At 32.1% G+C, this 24,867-nt stretch overlaps 1 protein-coding gene across 1 annotated transcript; it reads right to left on the bottom strand.

Moving 5' to 3' along the window:
• Nucleotides 1-1,788: 1,788 nt before the first annotated feature.
• LOC124356919 (splicing factor U2af 38 kDa subunit) lies at nucleotides 1,789-24,664 on the bottom strand. The gene is made up of 9 exons (XM_046808218.1): nucleotides 24,457-24,664; nucleotides 21,900-21,987; nucleotides 18,970-19,036; nucleotides 18,057-18,139; nucleotides 12,230-12,301; nucleotides 7,380-7,513; nucleotides 5,405-5,506; nucleotides 4,116-4,245; nucleotides 1,789-1,953 (listed from the first exon to the last, which is right to left on the bottom strand). Exons 1-8 carry the CDS (start codon nucleotides 24,498-24,500, stop codon nucleotides 4,125-4,127), a joined length of 711 nt encoding a protein of 236 aa, XP_046664174.1. The 5' UTR covers nucleotides 24,501-24,664; the 3' UTR covers nucleotides 1,789-1,953; nucleotides 4,116-4,124.
• Between the last annotated feature and the right edge of the window lie 203 nt (nucleotides 24,665-24,867).

Here is a 24,867-nt window from a genome sequence, read left to right on the forward strand (position 1 = left end):
TGGATACCAAAGGTGGGGTTCAATTGTAAAAAATGAGATTCAACTTAAAATTCAGGTCCAAGTTTGTAACATTAAATTTGATAGGTTGTCAAGTATGTGGGTCATTAAGGCATTAAATTTATTGTATTACAAAATTCTAATTTGAATTGGCTTAAATTAATTTTTTTTATAAATTTCATTTCATACAAGTGGTTTTTGTTTATGAGTCTCATTAGTTATATTATGTTACTCACCTCTGATGAATGGTAGGTCATTTCAATGTACATCAACATTCAATCCTGATGAATGCTGTTCACATTGACAAGAATTGCTGTTTGATTTCTAATCACCATTTCTTTATTCTTTAAAAATATAATAAAAATAGTAGAAGCACTAAATCACAGACACTAATTTTGATATTGAAAAATACTTCTTTATTTACAATTTAATTACCTTCAAATCATGGTAAACTTGACATAATTGAATTTTGTTTATAAACTTGTGTATGATTCTAGTTAGGAAAATGCAACATGTGTTCACTCAATTTTAGTGATTGAAACAAATATCAAGTAATTTCAGTGATCAAAATCAGTAATTTAGTTGATAATTTCACCAACTTATAAACACTGATAAACATTAACATAAATTGCATGATTTACATGTGCTTAAACAATACAAATCCTAAATGTTCAAGATATTAACCAATAAGGAGGAAGGTAGAGGAGAATGCTCCCTTCTCCTTGCTATGTCGAACCCATACCAATATGGTCAAAATCCAATACATCTAATTATAGAATATGAATTTCATTGGCATTTTTATCATTTAATTATTTAAATCTATTATTCCAATATAAATTTATTTAATTCGATACATTTATTCAACTCATTTTTACGCTTATATGTGGCAGTTACTTTCAACAGCGACTTTGAGGCCATATCATGTGGTTCCGCCCTTACATATTTGCAGCGAACATCCAATCGTTTGAATTTTGTTTTTCTTTGTTGCTGGTCTATCGCACACTATGCATAGTTTTCATAGAATTTGTATTTGAATGTTAAGAAATATTAAAAGTTAAATGTAGAAAAATCTTTATATTTGAAGTATATATATACAATATAAGCCTATTTTTAACCATTTGAAAATAACAGGGTGTTGAGGACATTAAAAATATATCAGCAGTCAATAGATTTAAAGAATTGAATTTTTTTTCATGTGCCCAGGTCATCTTCCACCTCTGGTTTTAAATTTACAAAGGACTATAATTAATTGCTACATTGACATCAACTGCACAATAAATTAAAGAACATACTGGATTTCTGACAACTACATTTATCACTGTGATTTATTGTAGCGTTAAAAAATTTTGTTCAGGAGTTGGAGGTGCCCGGGTGATAGGTCCCAAATTCCCTCTAGTTCCTTGTTTCTAGCTCCACATCCGAGATGGTAGTTGGTTTTCTGGCCATTCCTACTGTCCTTATATTAGACTATGGCACCAAATTATTCTGAAGGTTAAACTAAACAGAAGTGAACGTCATAGCAAATATTTCATCCTTGATGACAGATTTTTGAGCTGACAGTTTTAGTTATAGGAAGTTACAACTTTCTTATTTGGGCTGTATGGTTTCAATATATAATTAAGCCAACAACACCAAAATGTTAATATTATCAAAAGGGAAAAATAATCAGCATCACTGACTTAAGAACTACGTTAATATTAATTGACCATTTCATAGCTGTACTGAATGTAATGAGCAATCACATACAATGTGTAAAGGCTTGGAGAAACTTAGGTTAGAGAATAAAACAAATAGCTGCTACACTTCTTTATTACATCAAATAGATCTTAGGCATATGAAAAATGTCGTAATACACATAATCAATCACAAAATCTTCATAAAAGTGAAAAATAATTACTCTGAAGTGTTAATGGCAGCCAAACTGATGATACCTCATAATGTATTTTCTTGCTGATCCTGTAAAAATACAAATGGTTTATTTACTATTACAGAAATACAAACACATTATAATACAGTTTTTAGCATAAACAAGAATGTTATGTTATATGTAGTGAACCAATTTCTATATTGTGGTAATTGTAAACAAAAACAGATCAATCAAGTTGAATCCAACTCTTTCACTACTAAAGAGATGTTATTGAAAACTGTGCTAAAAATACCATGGGACAGTTTATTGTTTTATACACATTTGTTTAGCTCTGTGGCATTCTAGAGGTTAATTTTAATTTTGTATACAACTGTGAGAACGCTCTTTCGGCCACGGCAGCACGCTGCACTGGGCGGCAGTTGTGTGGCAACGTCTGTCCATTCTATTGGTCGCCACCAACTGCAGTCTCAGATGGTTTCTGATGAAGGTGCTTTTTCTTTCATCATAATTAATTTAGCATTTGATCCCCTCCAACAACTCCACCCATTACATCTTGTGATAACTTTCTGCCATCTGTGATTATGACATGATTACACAACTAAAGTAAAAAGCTTGGATCTGGTATTTTTGCAGTGCATAGGATAAAATGGATAGGGGGGCTGGACGCTGCAAAAGTAGCCTACTACGCCCTAATACAATCCCACATTCGGTATGGTCTAATAGTTTGGGGTAGCACTTCTGAACAAAACCTTAACAAAATCCTAATACTTCAGAAGAAAGCAGTGAGGGCACTAGCAGACCTTAGTCCATTAGAGAGTTGCAGAAGTGCATATAAATCACTTAAGCTTCTGACGGTTGTGTCTTTGTATATAAATGCAGTGGTCATGTACACAGACCAAATAGACTTTGAAAGAGGAAGTGATGTACACTACTACAACACTCGTAGAGCTAAAGATTATATTTTACCAGCACATAACACCACTAAATACAGTAAGAAACTCTCTTACGTTGGACACAAGATCTACAACTCACTCCCTTTGGATCTGAAGAATTTTACTGGAAGACAACTCAAAAAAACAACTCAAAGATTGGCTGGTGCAGCGACCCTTCTACACCCTAAATGAATATTTTGACTTAGTAAAGGACTCAAACAAGACTTTGTAAAGCAAGACTCAACTGTGTTATTTTTGTAATATATTGCATTTTAAGTTTGACGCCATGTTACTTCTTAAAGAATTTAACAATAAAGAGTTCTTTGTTTTGATTATGTTATTGTTTGCTCATCTTTCATCTTCAACAGTGCCATTTGTACTTAAAACTAATACCTGCTTAGTCTGGGACTTTATCTATAAATAGTAATAAAGTCATTTCAGTTTTCTTAAAGTGTTTCTTTCCTCCCACATTAAATTTAGGCTTTACTTCATTAGGAAGCCCTTTGTAGTTTATTAGCAAATTACCTGTGAAAAATGTACACTCAGATCAAAGATGTATTGCTAGCCTAAGAGACGTAAAAAATTATCACAAAAATATGATGGTCTTTGTTGAATAGTTTAGTCATTTCTATTCCCGATCCATTTTGTTTTATTTTACCTTTGTCAGTTTCACTTGCACCTTTACATACAAAGGAATTCAATCAACAATACATTGTTGAGTCACACAGCATCCACCGGTCTCCCTTTTTATTGGGCAATTACTATTTTAACTTATCGTGTGACTTTCATTTATTAAAAATTTTACTGCGGAAATAAAATTCGACCCTATTTGCATGGTAAATTAAAGACTGGAAACGGGCACAAGCATCATAATTTGGCTCACCTGGTTTCTCAAGAGAGGAGCTGTTCTGATCATGTGACAAATTTTTAAATAGTTTGAAACCTACTCCTGGTTATTCTTGAAAACCAAGAAATGTATAGACTAAAACTGGTCTACCAGTAACTGTTGATTGTTTTTTTTTTATTCCCATGTTTAGAACTGCTAAAAATGCCTGGATCACTATAGCATTCCAGTGCCAGGATTTTGAGCACCTGTAAGGTTTCATTTGATTGTTATTATCATTCTTATTATCTTCCACATTTTGTTAATGTCCTTATAGTCAGACATTGGCATTAAAAGAGTTAATTTTAAAATCTCAAAATTCTTGTATAGTTCAGCATGATTAAATATAAATTTAAGAGCTTGTAAATAGCTACAGAATACAAAAGACTGATGATAGATTGTCAAGTTATAGAGAAAATAGGACAAGTACACTTACACTGACTGCTCAGTAGCGGCCGGATCTGCCCTCCCGATCTCGACGACCACGGTCACGGTCCTTACCTCCAGAGCGACGAGGTGAACGTGACCGACGTGACCCTACATGATCTCTGCTTCGGCTGCGTGACCTGTACACAACAAACATTAGTAAAATATATTATGTTAAGTTAGTCATGATCAAAGTAATTGCCCAGATGACATTAACCCTTTTAGTGCCATAGGTATTTTTCAAGTTGTGCTCTACTAGTGCCCAGCATTTATTACAAGTGTGTACCTACCAGTGCCAGAGGGTTTCAATCCCTTTTTGCAATGTGTTGGTATATAATTTGTATCTATGTTATTAGTTACACAAATTTAATGATTTTTATTTAACTATAAATAAAGATTGAATCCATATAAACAATATACTAAAAATAGCCTGACTCAAATTAAAATATTTTTTATTTTAAAAAATATGCTTACATAAAAAGTTTTAGTTTTTTCATTTAGACGTCCCAATGGGAATGAAAAATATTGCTGAGCTCTATTCAATAAATTCACTGTAAGTCCACTCAATTATGAAAACAATGTTAAAATATAATGGTAAGCTGTTAAAAAATAAAAAAGTGTGGCATTTTTTTAGAAATCGTAACAGCTGGCACAATTTTTGATATTTTAAAGTTTATCAGTTTATAGTTTTGAACAAAATATAAAGTCAAGGAGTAATACAGATAAAATTAACAAACACACAAGTAAAAATAAACTGTCAATGGGAATGTTTTCAAAATACATGTCAGGATTTGTATCTCCTCTGGGACTCTTAGCAAGATGCCTCAAAGTAACATTTGTTTCTTCAGTCACATTTGGTCTAGACTCTTGTTCTAAAATGTCTTATATCCTACTGTAATAAAATATTATACATGTATACTATAATCATTGGTGTTATGTAAAACTATCTATTTATAAATACATTTTTTTAATTTCAAATGATTTTTTTCGAGATGTCCGGTTAACTGGATGTTGGCATTTTAGGCGTGGTTTTTTAGACATCCGGATAACAGGACATTGGCACTGAAAGGTTAAAGTTCAAAATGGAAATTGAACTCTGGAATGCAATTGGACCTTTATCCCTTTTATTGTGGATTTTCGGATAGTGACCTTCATCTCTTTCATATATGTAATATTGCAAAAGTTACAGGGTAACTTAAAACATACTAAACAATGTGTATTAAAATAATTCCAAATATTTATTAATTTTAATTTTAAAAATTTATTAAGAATTAATAAAACTAAGCAGATAATATTTACCTTCTACCACTCTTCTTCTTACGGCTGTACAAGTACCTTCTCAATTCTCTGGAAATTGGCTTCAAATGCATAAAGTTGCAGAAACCACTTCGTGTACACTCTCTGAAAATGAAATAAGCACATTTATTCAATAGATATGGTATGTATTTGGATTTTATGTCCATAATAATAGCTGGAATAAATTACAAATACTTTTATGCTTTTTTTACATTAATAATACATTCTAATGAAATGAGTACCTGTAATTGATAGTTGCTTTATTGGAACACAGGTCAAACATTTGTTGATTCGATTTAGCTACATAGTTTAAAACGTAATATGAATAAAGATTCCACTTTCACTGGGTATGAGTAAATGAACAGTATCAACAACACTGCATTCCGGGTTTAGGTTTAGATGAAAACTTTCTTAGCAAACATGCTACAGGCTCTTCAGATTCTAGTAAAAATATTTCTTCTGTAGTATTTACTAGTAAAATTTATGTTCTGCGGTTATATATTTATCAAAAAACTGTCTGAAGTTCTCTAATGCTTTAACCTTCAGAATCAATATTTGTTGCATAAAACATTCCAAATAAATCTGACTATAACATAACCTCAAAAATCTCAAGTAATAATTACAGCCATCAAGATTCAAGACTAGACATATAGAAAGCACAAAGTTTGTTTTTGTTTGCATGTGTGTTAGTCATTGCACACCAGCACTGCAGTCTTGGTAACAATGCATGTCTGTTTGTTGGACACTACTCTTACGGTCTGCTCGCATCATTAACTGCAAGAGGAAGCTGTAGTAAATTAAATACAGTTTTGATATATTTTACCATTTCCCATCATCTTTTCTCATGGACTTTGGATCTCCAATGGCATATTTACAATATATAATTAATTTACAACATTGCAGTCACTGTAGTTTAGTCTTTTAACCCTCCAAGTGATACTCATATTACTCTACAGTGATAGGCCTTTTTATGATGATGCGCAGTGTTTTTTGTTTTAATTCATAAAACATATCAAATATACCTGAAATATAACATATTATATATTAAAATGTTCACTATAATATGTACTAAATGGTAATGATACAGAAAAACTTACCAAGAAAATTTTTTCATTGTATTATTTACTAATGACCTTGAAAAACAAATTTTTCCAATAAAAATTATATTTTTGAGGCTATTTTTCACAATTTCCATAGTAACATATTTGAAATTCATTATATACAAAAGATTCACAATTTAAGTTTGAACACAAAGATGTATAACACTTGTAGTTTATATTTACATGAAAATTGATTTTGAATGTTTTTCACCAGCATAAACAAATCGAAAACTGCCAAAAATGTACTTTTCATCAACAAGTTCCATATAATGTTTATTTGTATCTGCTTGAAAATATACGACATAGAGTATCAAGTAAAGGAACTCTTTCTAAACCGTTTAGTATAAAATATAGCTGAATTCCGATACTAGTTATTATTTTACGTCGTTTTTCACGAACGGCTCGGACCGAGCCGTTATCGATTCAGACGGGGTCCCTAACGGCTCGGTCTGAGCCGCTATCACTTGGAGGGTTAAAGGGCCAAAAACCAGTACTTCTCACATTCTTACTTGGTTACAAAACTTGGTTATTGTTTGTGAATAGTTCGCTAATTAAGCTGGATTTTAATGTAACTCCAGTAATTTTTGTTGTATTACTTAGTTTGTGGTTAACGTTCAAACTCGGATATTCAAACTTTTTGATCTGAGAGTAGGCAGGTGCTTTCCAACCAGACAATTCGGCGGCGCAGTGTCATATTTTATATTATCATTAGAAAACAGTATTTTAACGCTGAAAACTTGTTTTCCAAATGTCATGCGTGGCATTTTATAGGGTCGTTCAGCAAAATGTGACAACCTTAAACCTTACTGCACTAAAAAAATCAAATATTTAGGATAATCAGCCTAATTCTTGGTGTTAAAACTTGACATACAACTGACCCCATCTCATACTGACGACAACAAGCCTCTCGAAAGTCAGTGACGGGACTCAATTCTGCATAAACAGGTCGGCCACCGAACCATCTGTTGTTCAGGTCTGTCACAGCTTTCTCTGCATCTTCTTCTCTACGGAACTGAAACATATAAGAAAACATATGACTTATCTCCCTGAAACAATACATTGACTATACATTATTTTCCAAAAATAAACAATTATCTTAAAGTAAAAAAAAACCAGTTCATAAAAATCAGCTGATTAAAACAATTTGGAAATGTATGACAGGGTGGCCACTCAAAACTTCTTTTCAAATTCCTGGTATTCCCTGTCAAAAATTTCTGATTTTTTAGTCTATTTTTAATCCAACTATACAACTGTAGTACTGTATTTAACCCTTACGCGGAAGTGCAGCGATGACGTTTTACCGTCACTAAACAGTATTTGCAAGAAATGCCACAAAGCTGAGGTGCTCTAGCACTTCGCTAGCGATATGGGAAAAATTCGGTGACGATTTGTCTCTGTGTGTTTCAATGTGTCGACATAACATTGTGTATACCTAATAAATTTCCTTTCTGTGATGTTAGAAAATATATGTATCCAATTCGGAAATACACAGATAGCAAATAAACCAACACAGCGTTACCGTGGGGCAGACTGCAGCTCAGTATTGCGGGTTAGAGGTATAGGTATATAGGTAGGTAGGGTTAGTATACGAACTTTCGGTATGAGACAATGATTTCACTGGTAAACAAGGTCGGTTCAGTACAATCAACAAATAAACCAAATACTTTCATCTGAACTCTAAGAAGCCTAAGAATATCAAATTACTTCAAGGGAATTTGAAGAGATTCAGGGAAATTAATATATTTAATTCCAAGTCATTTTTTCTTTTTAAGTAAAAGATGGTAGGTTATAAATGAGCTTTCAGAATATATTACATTTACGTAAAAATGTATATTTATAGAGAATATATTTATTTACAACTATGCAAAGTACGGCGTACGGATAAAATACGAATTAGCGATCGTCTGTTTACTATCGAGGAGCTAAAGTCCACGTATAGAACCAGCAGACACGCTAGTGTTGAAAAATATAGACACAGAAAAATCTAACTTCAGTTATAATATTATTTATAAATTATGTTATCCTGTTGCTACATATTTCTAAATAGTTTTATACACAAAGAACTACAAAAACACGTTTCACCAATCAGTAATTTGAGTACTGCCGATCGTTTTTGTCCACGAATAGACAATGCAGACTCAGTCAGTTAGACACTTAGATTATAGTCAAGGACTACGAAACAACAAGACATAAAGATCCTCATGCAGGTTGGACTATTTGGTTTGAACAGTTTGAATTGCTCGAATGATTGTCACGTGTGCGGGGATGTCGTTCCGGTAAATAGTTGACAGGAGAACTGACGGGATTTCCAGCCGTCGTTCAACCGATGCCGCTCTGACGACGAAAACTGAGGAGTGTGGCTGATTCGATTGGCTGGCCGTCTACCGTTTGTACACTGGCAACAACATTAAGTTGCGTTTACACTGGCAAGTAAAGTTTTGAGAGAATTTGCACAACTGCTGTAGCATAATGTGAACAATATAAGCAATTTTACTCACGAGAACTGTTGCAAGTACTTTGCTACAGTTGTATCGCTGGTAGTTCCGGGAGTTAAGACGAAGTCTGTTCACACACGACAGTGATGTCTCGGCAATGTTTATAATTGAAATTTTAATATCCGACACTGTTCTCCAGTTCTTGTAACCAACTGTCCGGCACTGGTTGCGGCAGTGCTCGCAAGAGCTCTTGCGCCCGTTTAGACTAGCGATATTTAGTTGGACACAAAACTTGCGCCAATGTTTGCCGGTGTAAGCGCAGTTCAGTCAAGATTTGGATGTGACCGTGATATCAAAACATAACATCACTTCCTTTGTTTTAACCTATGTTATTTGATGACAATCGGAACGTGTGTGAGGAGCAATAGTTCATAGACCAACCGAGTCTTCGGCCGCGATACTAGTGGTTAGTGGTGGGCGGTAAGCGTTATATTGGGCGGGGACTTAGAAAGTTTAATGTTTGTGTTGTACATATGGGGAACACTCGACACTAGCAATGGCAGACGTGAGCAGCAGGGCAATACCACACGATGTCGCTTACCCGCTGCCAATTCTGCAGCTCAGCCCTCAGCTCAGTCTATCATTGCTGTGCAACAGGACGCAAACGCCCCCTTCTCGACACTATTTGTTGTAACTAACTCACTAAGCTTAGCATAGCTTTGCATTGCACTGCCATTCTGGTGTACTAAAAAAACCCGGACTGCACCTCTTACCAAATCATCAAACATTATATTACTCAAGGAACTGAACTCGAAATCTTGTTTATAACACTGTACATTTTAGGCCTGTACTATCTATCCAAAACACTATTTTCTGTAAAGAATATGAGTTGGACAACTTCGTCCGGAGACCCCACTTCGACACTGAATAATATTTAAGTACAAAAACCCTTTTTGTATCGTGGTTACTACCACTTTGCCGCGTTACCGCTTAAAGCGTACCACTAGTTTAGTGCCGAAGTCAGAAACGATCAGTCTGCCGATTGTAATTGTCCAATGTATTGTTACGTTTGGGAGAGGGGGGGCGGAGGCTTACCACGGCACAAAAGTAGAACTAACCAAGATAAACTCACTACACTAGTGGAGGAAATCTTAGATCAACCGTCAACCGGCGTCAGATGTAGCTCACGAACATATGTCGATCTTCATTCACCATTTCACATGCCACGTCACGTAAAATACGATGTTTCGTGATTAATCAGTCCTTGATTCAAGAAGCTGTCAAATTATGTCTTGATTTTATAAGTTCTTGGAGACAGAAAAATTATTTTTGAAATTTTCCCGGTTCTCAGAAAAATTCCTGGCTTATTCCCGGTCGGGTGGCCACCCTGTATGACTAATAATGATGAAAAATCAAAAATACAAAATACAGTACAATAGTAGTGAATCATAATGTAAAAAGTGTAATGCAATAAGAGTTAACCCTTAGCCCTGGAATTACTTTCAACAAGAACTGGTAACCTAATCAATTTACCACGTGAGAGTTTAGAAGTGATATGGTGTTTTAGGCGTTTATTGTTATATTTTGTCCTCTTATAGATGTTTTACAGTTTCATTCTTGAAGGTTATTTAGTAACTTATATAAAAACCTTGACCTGAGTAATTTAGATGCATTCATACAATTTTTGGAAACCAAAAATAAATAAAAAATGAAAGGTTGTAAAATGCTTTTTTAGTTTTTTGTTCACAAAAGTTGCAGGAAATGACTAACATTTATGTTTTTACATGTTTTTTTCAGGACACCACATATATTGATTGTGAGGATGCAAATAAATATAATTTCACAAACCAAATGAATGCACAAAGTCTAAAAACATCTGCATCTCCTGCAGTCATTTTCTGATTTCTGAGTCATAGGTCTATTAGAACTAGTTGATGGCATCACCATCTAAATTAGTGATTTGATGATCATTAGTACCATTTTCATCATAAGTTAAGGTTTTATCATCAAATAAAAAATCATCTTTAACACCATCAAAATCACTAAAAACTACTTACATTTTCATCTGAATATTTATCAGATTGCACCCATTTCATGCTGATCAAAATAATCCTGTTCTATGGAGAAATAATCAATCGCTTACAATCACTTAAATGAAACAAAGGAATCCCTGTTTGCAAAGAAAGAAAGTGTTGAACAAAGTAAACATAAAGAACAAGCCCATATTGTGTGACAGAACAATCCACATGGCGATAACAGCAATAAACCAAAACAGCTGATCTGGAAATTACATTTTTCAAAGTGTTTAAAAGCAACCAGTTGTTTCAAAGTTGATTATTTTGATTGTATCATGTATCAAATTTATGTTAAGATCAGTTCCTATTTCAAAATAATCCTGTTCTATGGAGAAATAATCAATCGCTTACAATCACTTAAATGAAACAAAGGAATCCCTGTTTGCAAAGAAAGAAAGTGTTGAACAAAGTAAACATAAAGAACAAGCCCATATTGTGTGACAGAACAATCCACATGGCGATAACAGCAATAAACCAAAACAGCTGATCTGGAAATTACATTTTTCAAAGTGTTTAAAAGCAACCAGTTGTTTCAAAGTTGATTATTTTGATTGTATCATGTATCAAATTTATGTTAAGATCAGTTCCTATTTGGTTTTCAGAGAAATATTCGGTATATGATACAATAAGTGGCAGCTACACAGTACGCAGGTCAACCGCATCCTGCAAGCACTAATAGTTAAAATATCTGTGAAAACAAGAATTTGGTATTACTAACGTAATTGTCATTGTTATCAAAAGTATGGTTCTTAAAGTTACCAAACATAACTATAATGATTATAAATCACAAATATACTAGGACTATAATTTGACTATACACAACTGAATTTGGTATTACTAAAGTAATTGTCATTGTTGTCAAAAGTATGGTTCTTAAAGTTAACAAACATAACTATAATGGTTATAAATCACAAATATACTAAGAATATATTTAATTTAACTAAACAACTGAATTTGGTATTGTTAATGTAATTGTCATAAAGTTATCAAACATAACTATAATAGTTATAAATCAACAAATATACTACGAATAAATATATTTAATTTAACTATATCACTGGGCATAAGAACACTCAAAATCAATCCAAAATTGTGTAGTAGATTAGGCCCACATCACTTGGAGAGTTAGGAATCAATTATGTGTTTCAGTTATATTTTACAGTGACTTTACACCATACACTAATACTTCCAACATATAATTTTTATACTCAAACTTACCTTGATGTAAACATTTCCGACAAGATGGTCTCCCAGGTTATCACAGACATTCATCTCCTCAATTTCACCATACTGTAACATATTATATGAAAATGTAATACTTATACAATTATGCTAATTAATTTGATACAATTTTAATTAAAATAATCTACCAAATTGAATTTAACTAACTAATCTGAAAGTAGGTGATTTGATTATTGATTTGAAAATGATTTAACTGTTAACTATTTGGCTATTTCTTCCTTTTAGTTTAAAACTAAGCAATTTGTATATTTTATTTTCTTTTGGAGAAACCAGTTAGTAGCACAAGTACACTGTGTCTGTCCCAGAAAAGAAAGAGAACTGAGGAAGTCAGCCACATCAGACAGAATACCGGGTCTAACTACTACAGTTTTGCTTTAACATGGCTCTTCATAGCAAGACTGATATATATCTATTGTAAATTTGAATGTGTATAAGCAACTGGAGAATTTAGAAGTTAGTCAGTCAAAATTACTATTTTTTAATAATATATAAATATTTTAAATGTTTTTTATGAGCAAGGCATTTTTTAAAAAGGTGGTAACTATCATATCATAAACTTTAGGGGAATGAATGGCTCATAAGGTTTTGAGCTGTACATCTGATAACTGTTAATATCAAATAAATTTAATAACCTTTACTTAGGCACTATGTAACTATTAAAAAGTGTAATATTAGCTGGACTCTGCAATACTTCTTTTAAGATACCAGAATCTGTTTATATGAAGCAGTACTTGTAGTTACTATGTTTTACTGGCAATGGCAAATTTAATTTGCATTGGTGAATGTTGAATATAATGTAAATGAGCAAACTTTACTAAACATGATAGCTAATATTTGAAAGTGGATAAACACTAACATTTAGGAGTATGACAACACTAAATTAATTGAGTGAGTGATTGTATTACGATGGCTGTATTAATATATTATAGTTCTGTTAAGTAAAAGGTTAAATGACATTTCAAACAGTTTATGGCAATGTTATTTAAAATAATTTTAAGTTTAACTGTTGAAATTACAAAGAATAGTAAAGAAACAAAAAATATCAGAAAAAACATTATATTCAAGATTCAAGATCTTTATTGGCCATTAAATAACATTTTCAGTTACAATAGGCTTCCTCATGGAAAAATATTTGACATAAAAACTAACTTACTTACTAATAATTTAGTTACATTAACCAGATGTATTTTGTAACAGATCAAACATGTTGCACTTCATGTAGTACTCGTCAACAGAGTAAAAAGCTTTTGTTTTAAGCCAAGTTGCAATCCTTAATTTAAATTTATTAATTGGTAGTTCTCTTATAGCTTGTAGATGTTTATTTTATGTTGTTTATTCTATGATGATTATTTCTTATTCTTTGTTAACATTTCAAACTTCGTTCGGTATTGTAAAAATTTAGAAGTTAATTGTACAGATTGTATTGTAATATTGTACATATATTTGGGAAATAAAATCAATTCATTCATTCATTCAGCTAATGGTAGTTTGTTGAATAATCTAGTTTGTTGGGAATTGTAACTATTATAGGTCCGAGTTACTTGAGGTGCTACAAGATTATATCAAAACCTAGTGTTGTAATCATGTACTAACTCATGAAAGATAAAGGTGTTGATATTTTCTCTAACAAACACTAAATTCTGATATAACTAAATAAATATATAAATATATATATATATACAAGCAAGAGTCATTATTTTAAAATTACAAAAAGACTGTCTGCAGGACTCTTGATTAAAAAGATCCGCCATTAACCTGATTGCCTTTTTTTGCCACAAGAAAACGTTTTTGGAGGTACCAGAGTTGCCCCATAGACAGGTACCATAACAAAGGTATATATGGAACAGTCCAAAGCAGTTAATTAACAATGCTTCAAAATTAACACAGTAATTAAGTTTACGTAGGAGAAAGATTACTCTAGAAAGTCTTTTACAGACATCTTTGAACTGTGGTGCCAACCCTCCATACATATGCTAAAATTTGAACTTTTCAGTATCCCTCCCCTCCCCTAATGAAGAACTCAAAAAGATAACAACACTAAGCTTCCTGAAAAATTAAGTGACACTACCACCAACACCCCACTCTAATTCATATTATTCTAAAAACTTTACTATAATTAAGACAATTTTAAACTCTAATAAAATAATTCATTAATACGAAACACTTGATCTATTTATTTTTTTAAGCGGAATACTAACCTTAAAATCTTGGGGGAAAACAGGTCAATTTTGTGAATAAGTTCAAATAATGAATTATTGAGGTTTAATAGTTTAGTTATGTAAAGCTTCATCGAACCCCTGTTACCTATCTTATAACTTGTTTACCCCTGCCAAAAACACCCCTTCCTCCCATGGTTGCGTTACATAATTTAGGAACAGCCCCAATAATATGAATTAGTTAAGTAAGAAGAATAAACCACACAGTTTTTATATTTAAAAAATACTTAAGAAGTGATTTATTCTTCTTACTTATATTGAAAACATTTTGAGGCTACATCTCTGATATGAATTAGTTCTCAAATTCATTCATCTCATTATTTTAATATTTTGGAATCCAGTTTTTATAGTAACCTAAACATGATGTATACATGGTAGTGGCCTCAGTTCCTTGAAGGCTGCTTGTCACATGTCCAATGGTCATCTCTTCATTAAGAGCTCTATAGGTAAACCGCTAACAAAAAAACCTTGGTTGATTTGAGTTCACGCAGGGTGGGGTAAATATCCCTCCGCCGCCCCTCCAAGCATCCCCACCACTGCTCGGCGCTTACTCTATTTCAATCTAATAAAATCAGCTGACTAATCCGGCTCAGTCGGTATCGTTCACTGCTGCGACCCGTTCAGTTGAACCGGTCAGTACAGAGTTACTAAGCTTTCCCGCTAGAGCGTGTTTTACCGGTCATCGTGTTGATTGAACAAAATGAACGACTGGATGTAATGACCAAGTGAATGAAAGGATCTGCTTGCAAAAATGTGTTCGGATAGAGAAAGAAACAACATATTTTACAGTGAATTGATAGATATATAGCAATAAATATATTGTTTCAGGAATCTAGTAAATGTAAATATATATTATTATTAGAACTGATTTACAAAAATTAACTGTATGTTACTATATGCATTACTAAATATTTTAAACGTTAATACTTAAGAACAATGGACTTGGTTGATTCATATGCCTTTCATTTATCATAAGATTATTTCACTACAAATGTTTCGATAAATTACTAAACATCAAACAGACACATTGTAATGTTTGAAAATAATTTATTTTTATAAATAACAACAAATTTTAACCATTTAATCGATTAAGTTACCACCACTTTTCATAATACCCAGGCTGAGTCACTAAAATAATATTACGCACACTTTTACACAGAACGCCTCCTCTCAGATCGACCCTGCACACCGCACCTATATCGACCACATGATAACCTTTTAAATGCTAATAGGCAATCAATTTTTAACAGCACTAATGTTAATGTTTTTACATTACAACTACAGAATATTATTACAATTTCAATAGACAATCGAATAAATTTAAAACGAGGTCAATAAACGCTAAAACCATGGATTACTTCAGATTTAGTTCATGCTATAAGACAAAGAGATAAATTACGTAAATTAGTGCAAAAGGGACCATTTAATGTGGAGCTTAAAACCCGCTATGTCAATTGCAGGAACATTGTAAGCAGAAATTTAAAGCGTTAAAAAAATATTATTTTTGTGATAAATTCGACCAAGCTAACGAGGATTTAAATATGTTTTGGGGGTTTTAATTAAATTGAGTAATAGAGGGGTTAACAAAGTTTCTTCCTTAAATAAATATTTGCCAACTACCAAATTATTCAATGACAAAATTAAGCTTGAAGTAGCTAACGAATTTAATAAATTCTTTACTAATGTGGGTCAGAACTTGGCGAACTCTAATGGCTCAAATATAACAATCTTTTTCGAAGACAGATCTTATAGGCTTCATTCGACCTTTAACTTACACACTGTTACAAGAGGTTATATGTTACGTATCCAGTTTGAGAGGAAATTTCGCTCTTGGGCAAGATTCAATACCTGCAAGTATATTTAAAAACATCACATCATAATGTGAATGTATCAAAACACATTCATTTCTTGACAAATAAAATCCACAAGTGCATTTTTGCCTTCAGACAATTATGAGAAGTACTCACAGATAAGGAAATTAAAGTGGTCTATTTTGCTTTCGTTCAATCCCAACTTTCATTTGGTATTGTAGTCCATGGTGCTGCTTTCAAAACTATTCTTGAGCCAATAATGTTTTTAATAATAAACAATACTAAAAATAATGTTCTTTAAGAGTACAACATATTCGTTAGAATTAATTTTCTTCGAGGAAGAACTAATGACAATAAGACATTTGTTAATCAAAACCATTCTTATTTACTTATACATTAATTTTCATACTCTTTTAGCGTTGACAACTTATACTCATAACACACGGTACTCGCAACAAGTCGTCATTACAGTTTCTATATTAAAAAAAAAACATTCAGCGTAACAAATTTGTATTATATTTCTCAAGTTTTGTACCGTAACGTGTGTTTGAGTTACAACTTTGCTTCTGTGTTGCAATTACCTAATCTTAACTGGTTTAAAAACGCGTGAACAATGGGTTACTATCGTTAGATGGCGAAGAAGTATATAGACTTATTGTCCCTTGTTATAACTGAACTTCTAACCCTTCCTCGCTATTTATTGTTATTCGGTCTGTCCTTCACTATAATTACCATAACTAATACTTCATACGACAGTGCAGCAAAACTAGATTTATACTCGGTTACGTATCATTATCAATGTGACTCATCAATTGCCTGCGTGGTCACTGTTCTCATTGCCATCCAGCTGGATTAAAAATAAATTCTAAAACCATTAATAATATCAAAAATTACTAAACTACTATTTTTTACTTATAAAATCATTTGTTTTATTATTAGTTTTGAGTTCCAATATTCACGACCAGAGCCTACGCACAGGTCCTAGGCCCATGTAGACTCATCCCGGTTATACTACTCTTCTTATTTCAAATTTTAATTGAATTAAATAGAATTAATGCAATGTTTATTATAATAAGAAATAATTAACTACGAATAAGTACCGTATTGTTACACTCTGATACATGATTTCAGACATTTTAGGCTATATATTAGCTTACGTTTGTTGCAAAACATGTATATGTGTTTTATTGTACTATTTTTAAGAAAATAAACCATTTTTATTTCATTTTTCATTTCACCTGATTTGGAAAAAAGTATCAAATTTATTCAGTTGCCAGGCCAAATTGAACAAAACTTTCAAAGTGAACGGGTCTTTTGAAACACTCCGATCCGGATCACTCGTTCACCTGACTGACTCGTTCGAATTGAACGGTCCAAGTAAGTAACTGCAGTATAAACAATATGGCGCGAGCAAGACAAGATTTAAACAGCTGACAAGAAGATGCTCCGCCCACTCACCACTCCCCCCCCCGCCGGAGGGGGGCCCCTCCTGCGCTGTGCTGCTCAAATATTTGCTTCTGTGCAGGTTTCTTTATTAGCGGTTCACCTATAATTGTCCTCTTTTATGTAACAAGCACCCTTTGAGGGTTTCAGATTGTTGTCCCTCCCCAGACTATTAAAACGTATCTCAAGTGGGACTCAAACAAAGAGTACTATGTTGTCATGGAGACTTCAGTACTGCTAATTTGTGTCATACTTTTTATTACAAAAAGGCTGCTGCTCAGTGTACAAATATAAATACTACTTTATGCTCCGTAAAAATTAACATAGGCCTACCTTGTCTTCACACTCAACGAACACGTCTTCAAAGAAGTTGTCATAATGCTCTTGCATCTCTTCATCGGACACATTGCTGATTACTGTAAAAACAATTATTTAGTGACTATGCCTGCTGGCCACATGTACTATTACTAAGTTCTCTTGTTTCTTTATATATATATATATATAATCTTCAATAAGAATTCTTCAAATATATTAAACAGTTTCTATATTTCGGCTTAAGCCATCTTCAGGAAATTACAAAAATATAAATAGGGCTATAAGAACAGAATAAACATAAAACATCATTATATATATATATATATATATATATATATATATATATATATATATATATATACACACACACACCAAATATATATATATATATATATTCCCAACTATACATTTATACATCATCACACATGTATTGAGCAGCAACTAAAATTTTTCAAAAAGAAATTACTTACAAATGACACAATTTTTTTGACTGATTACCAGTGAGTATAAAATTAGAAAAAAACTCAAACCCCAACAAATCGTTCAAACTTTCCCTTTTGCCTACCTCATTTTTAAGCTCTATTAATTGAAAACCAAAGTTTGAGAAACGCAAAAGAATTTTTAATACAACTAATTACAGTAAAGATTTCCTATTTTAAAGTTTTTTAAATTCTAACAGCAACAAATTATTATTGTACAAAACAATTAAGCTGTAAAGTCATATTACTAGTATGTTCTACATCAACATAAAAGATAACATTAACAACTGTATTGAGACAATCAAATTCTAACTTTCATAACTGGTATGATTAAAGAGCTATAAAAAAAAGCAAAACCAGTGTACTGGTCCTAAAAAGAAACTTCTATCTAAAGGGCTAAGATATAACAAGCCTTTATTGAGAGATGGAGAATTATTATTGTTTTTACTTACAATGTGAACCGTCAGCAGACTTGGCCGAATTCTGGGGATTCACATACAAGTTTTGCAGGAGTACAGTCTGAAAACATGAAATATTCAGATTAATGTTAATAGTTTTATTAAAATGCAATTTCAATTTATTTTTCACAAAAAGTGTATATATTTAATTCATATATGAGTCCCTCAATTTCCTAGTCATATTTTTTTCACGATACTGAAGAGAAAGGCACCATGATTCAAATATTACCACAAGTAATGAAAAACATTAAGAATAAGGTAGCCAACAAATCAATGTCCTTTACAAACTTTACAATACTGGTTTGTTAGCTAAGTAACTGAACTTTATATTGGTTCTCATAATGAAAACAATAATTTAAATACGATATTTAATGATACTCATTTATTAAGACGTTTTTATTAGTTCGCTTTAGTCTCTAGAGAGGTGTTCATACAAATTTTGTAAACGGTTTTAAAACAACTTGCTGAAAACCTATAAGCCTAAAATTATGAACATAAATCAGAACTGGATGACAAAGCAATAATCTATAATAGTATATGAAACTATAATGGAGCCTGTAAAAATTTTTGTGAGTGGGTGTTTTTTTTTATTAATTTACTAAATCACATAAAAACTACTAGATCGATTGTACATGAACATTCTTAGATCCCTGGATAACATATAGGCCTATTCTTATTTTGATAATCTCTCCGGGCTATGCCCCACAGGAAACAAATATTAATTTAAAGTACTTGTAATCAACTTTTTTGTGTAACCATTGTCTTATGACAACACAACAATATGTTTAATTAATTTAACCACTATTTTTAATTTCTTTACATTTAGTATTGAGAGCATAGAGAAAGCGTGATAGTCATAACATTTCTTATTTCAACCTTTTCTGCAACCGCTTTGAGCACCAAGTATCAAGATAACCAGATAATAAAATTAAAAGTTTAAGTAAAAGAAAATACAACTGTACATTTAAGCAAATATTAAGTATGCAGTGCTCGGTCAGTAGTATAATGCAGATATCAAAGATCAAAGACAAAGTTACTATCTAACTTTTGACATAAATTTACAAACTGTTACAAAACCCATTGGTTGTCTTTTAACAGAAGTAGGCTTCTCAGACCTGTGTATATATTCTTAATCAGGGAAACAAGGCAAAACCAACTACGGCACAAAAAATACTAAGATTGGAATAAATTACAATGACAATAAATATACACTTTTCGACATATTTCCTTGATTATGACAACAAGGCAAACTCAAAATTGAAATTGTAAATATAATGCACTCAAACCAGAAGTTCTAACACACATGCAAAAGCCTAAGAAATTGCGCAAAGCCGTGGATAACTGCTAATATATAATAAAAATAATAGAAATGTGCATATATTTAAGGAGGTATAGATAAACTAATATTTTTACATTTCTTGTTATATAAAGAAAAAGTTTATATTATAAAAATTTATTATTTCCCCTGTATTGTTTAAAAGTTAAGAATTATTAGGATACTGTTATGAATACACCAATTTGTAGATAAGGCACTATATTTTTTCCCCCTTTAAATTAATTAACCCCTTTAATGCCATGTCCATGTTATCACGTGCCAAACACCAGCTCCGCTACACAATGCTTGACAACCGTAAGTTGATACACATTGGCCTCTAGTAGTGTTTAATTGAACTACTACAATTCCACAGTAGCGCTGGTTAATTGCTACTATGCTCCGACAGTCAATTAAGAAACTAGGCCTAATCCACAGTAGTGTTATTTAATTGCTACTATGCTCTGACAGTCAATTAAGAAACTAATCTACAGTAGTGCTATTTAATTGCTACTATGCTCTGACAGTCAATTAAGAAACTACCACAAAAAATGAAGCTTTATCTGGACGTTAAAAACGTTTTCTAATTTTTCAATTGGGATTTTGAAGTTTTTAGTGTAATTTTTTTTCTACTTTCTATTTTGATTGTGGTTGAGTCAGTAGAGCTGGTTGAGGCATTCAGTGGTGTATAAATATTCTGAGAATGATGGCAATAGAGATGTGGGCTCAATTTCTTAACCACGATCTGACATAACGAATCAGGAAATTCTGGTGTCAGTTTGGTAAATTAATATGGTGCTGAAGTTAATCATGGTGGATGTTTATGCTGACTATGGGTTAGCTCTGTGTGTGGCACATAACCCAGCTTCAATTCTTGCTCTTGGCATATTTAGAGTTTTTGGTTTTACGAACTGGTGCATTTATATGAGAGTTATATGACTCGAGGATAAAGTCAATGGGTGAACTAATCTTGTATTAAAGACGATTAGCTTGAATGGAAGTTGATGGGATCTTATAAAAATGCACTAAACAAACAAAAAATTGTTTGCGTTCTTTGCCTTATATAAAAAAAAACTTCATTAATACTTATTTGTACTTCTAAGAGGCTACTCAATGATTCAAAAACAGTGTAACTATATATTATTTAATGAATACCTGTTATAAAACCCTTTCTATAATATTGATGAGTTTTTCCTATTAACAAAATAGACTTTTAATCATTGTTTCAAGATAATCTCATGATATAATGTGTTATTCTCAACTAGACAATTAATGTCTTATATTATTATATGCATAATATTTTTGTATTATACTTATTAAATATTATTGAGAGACAATGCTATTTAGTCTGTAGCTGAATTAGACTTTATCAATGCATGTAACATGTTTTAAGTCAAATAAACAAATTTGTTATTATAGGTCTTCAAATACTGTATCCCAAAATATACCTTGACATGGTACTTGGTCTGTTAAATCACAATTGAGGAATTCGCACCTTAATTTTCATCAATGTAGTTTTTATTTTAGTGCAAATGTTACATCAAATGAATACTGTGTTGTATTAAACTTACTCATAGAATAAGAAAAAGTAAGACCTATATAATCGACCTACCTGGCTGAATGTGGGTTTGTTGTGTATTCGAGAACACCTATCACCATGTCGACAAGCTCCAATCTTGAAGTAAAACGAACAGTTGACTCTAAAATAGAAATAAATACATTTTAGCTGAATATGTAACTATAACACATTATTTCATAACAACCCTTAAACTCAGAAGAAAGCAGTAGTAGTATATAATGAGTCACAGCTTAACATGTTCGCTGCGGGTGGTAACTCTGGTTACCGCTGCTATGCTGCACTAGGAGCGGGAGATAACTGTGGTTACCACAGACCCTTGTTCTGAAAATGAGGTCAGTGTCCGGCCAGCACTCGAGCTATCACAACGATGTATTTCTCACTCCTCGGGAGGTACTTATCCTGCATTTTTATGCACTTAGTTTCACATTAGACTTTTTAATTATTTTTAAAGTTTTTATAGTAGCAAGTGGTTGTGAAACACAATGAATCTCCTTATGGGACCAAGTGGTGTACAATAACCAAGTTCAAAGTGTACAACAGAGCCCAGTATTGAGTTCAAAAGACGAGGATGATAACATGGACGATGTGGAGTACCAGACGGACTCGGAAGTTGAGGATCCTGATCACGAGACCAACCCACGCTAATGGAGCGCTGCTCACAATTGGATTGGAATACATTTTTATAAATTTTGTACAACAATATTTTTTTATAATTTCAAGTAAAAATTTAAACATATTTTGTTTAATTACTCACCACATATTTGTAAATAATAACTGAATTTGAGTGAGTTAGCAGAGATTTATATAAACTTTTTCACATTTTTATAAACTTTTAAGTATATTCATTTTGGTTTTCACATTTACGTATAAATATTTTTTATACTTATGTGTCTAAAACGAATAAAATACAATTTACTTAGCTACAATGTATTCATTTGGAATATTCCTGGGGGAATATTTGGGGAATTCTTTCCTCCATTTCACAAAATTGGTAACTCGTTGATATCAAGCTGGGCAAGTTGTAATATTGTAGGGTTTCTTTGATATCTAAGTCTAGACCGTAGTTAGTTTTGTTGTTTTGTAATGTTATTGTTAAATTTATGTTTTTAAAATTGTAATGTACAAGAATCGGGTAGGGTACGATAAGCGGACCCGGTTTTTTATATCGACATTGGCAAACGATATTACTTAATCATAACCATCGATATAACCAATCGGTACAGATTAATTATTTTGAACAATTAATCTAAATAATCTATATCAACAGCTGTAAACACTTTCAAACAATGCTCGTAATGTAATATTTCCTTTTTATATATAAGTAACATTTTATTATTAAAAATGGCAGTCAATTTTAGAAAACTACACGACATTACTTTTAAAGATGATAAGACATGTTTTTTGTGACTTCAACATGTTGGACTCGTACCGAAAAAACCCGTTATGTGAAACTTGTGGGAAAGAAACAACTGTAACTGTGAGAGGAGCAAATATGGTCGTCTTCAGTTTTCCTAATTTTGGTTATAATAATTTGTTTGATCACTGTAAATATTAAATTCATATTTTAATTTTAAACCATATGATTGTTATTGAGGACTATAGATACTTTTGTATCGATTGATAGTCTATGATTTGAGATGTGAATATTAGGTATCGATGATTACATTCTTCGATATAAAAAAACCGGGTCCGCTTATCGTACCCTACCCCAAGAATCTTCTTGTTACGGTAATTTATAATTCTTATGGTATGTGATTTTTACATATCGAAGTGGGATAGTGTATCGAATTGTTCGATAACAGCAATCGAATAACGAATGTAGGCCGCTTATTAAGGTCTCCCCTAAAATTAGTTCAAAATAAAATCGTGTTTGGAAATAAATTAAAAATTAAAATCAGGTAATTAAATGTTATTGTTTTGTTGTAATTATATGAATGATATATTATATTTTAATTTGTAAATTATATTAATATTTATACGTTAATTTCTAAGATTGAAAACAAGCAAAAGCATATTGTTCTTTGAAATATATATACCTATTACGTTATTTTGTCCGACATTTTGTTTTTAGTCTTTTGACAGTTCGCTTTCAGTTGGTTGGATGGTTATGTATATCAATGATTTGAATTATTCGATAATCATAAACCAATTGTGTTGGTGGCAGCTTATTATACTGCAGCCGTAACATAAAAAGGTATGTTACTGGCACTGAAAAGGTTAATAGGTATATTACATCTTTATGTAAAACCAACTTATTCACATCCATTCAAGCAACTGAATGCTTATAATCCTACCCAAAATAGGCTAGATTTTTCTTCCTTAAGTGGAAATGTATCTTTTAACTTTTTCACTTTAATTTAATTAGCCTAGTATTGCCATCTTAGTCACTTGCAGTTTCCCTTCAAAAAGATCAAAATTATAGGCTTATGCCAATTGGGTTTTGTAAACTAGTTCCGCTAGGCCTATCTCTTTATATTTTTTTAATAAATCCAAGCTTGCTATGATATGTTTAATACTAAAAGCTAGACTGAATAGTAAAATTAGAAAGTAAAGAATAACAAAATTAAAGATAGCCTAGAATACTACTCACTTGTCTTTTTCTGTTCCAAAAATTGACGCCAAATACTCGGCCATAACTTATGGTTCTTCAGAAATCACGAAGAACGCGTAGCTAGCTTTCAATACTAACAAAATAAAATAACGAAAGCCAAAAGTCTCAACTTATTAACAACAAACAACTATCAACTGACCAGAAATCGAATGGCGGCTGAAAACAGCAACTGAGCCGGAATATTTAGACATCGTTTATCAACGGCCACAAAGCATTGAGTCAACGACTAGTAAGTGACTGAGTAGTGAAGAGGGTTGAGGCTAGACTTCACGACATGACATGTAGTAGGAAGGAAAATAAGTTACGAAATTGGGTAAATTAGTGGTACTTCAAAGGAAGAAAAATCAAATAAAGTTTGTTTGTATTTGTATCAATCTTTGTTTCAGGTTC

This window comes from Homalodisca vitripennis, chromosome 3, assembly GCF_021130785.1.
Source record: "Homalodisca vitripennis isolate AUS2020 chromosome 3, UT_GWSS_2.1, whole genome shotgun sequence".
Classification (NCBI taxonomy): Eukaryota; Metazoa; Arthropoda; class Insecta; order Hemiptera; family Cicadellidae; genus Homalodisca; species Homalodisca vitripennis.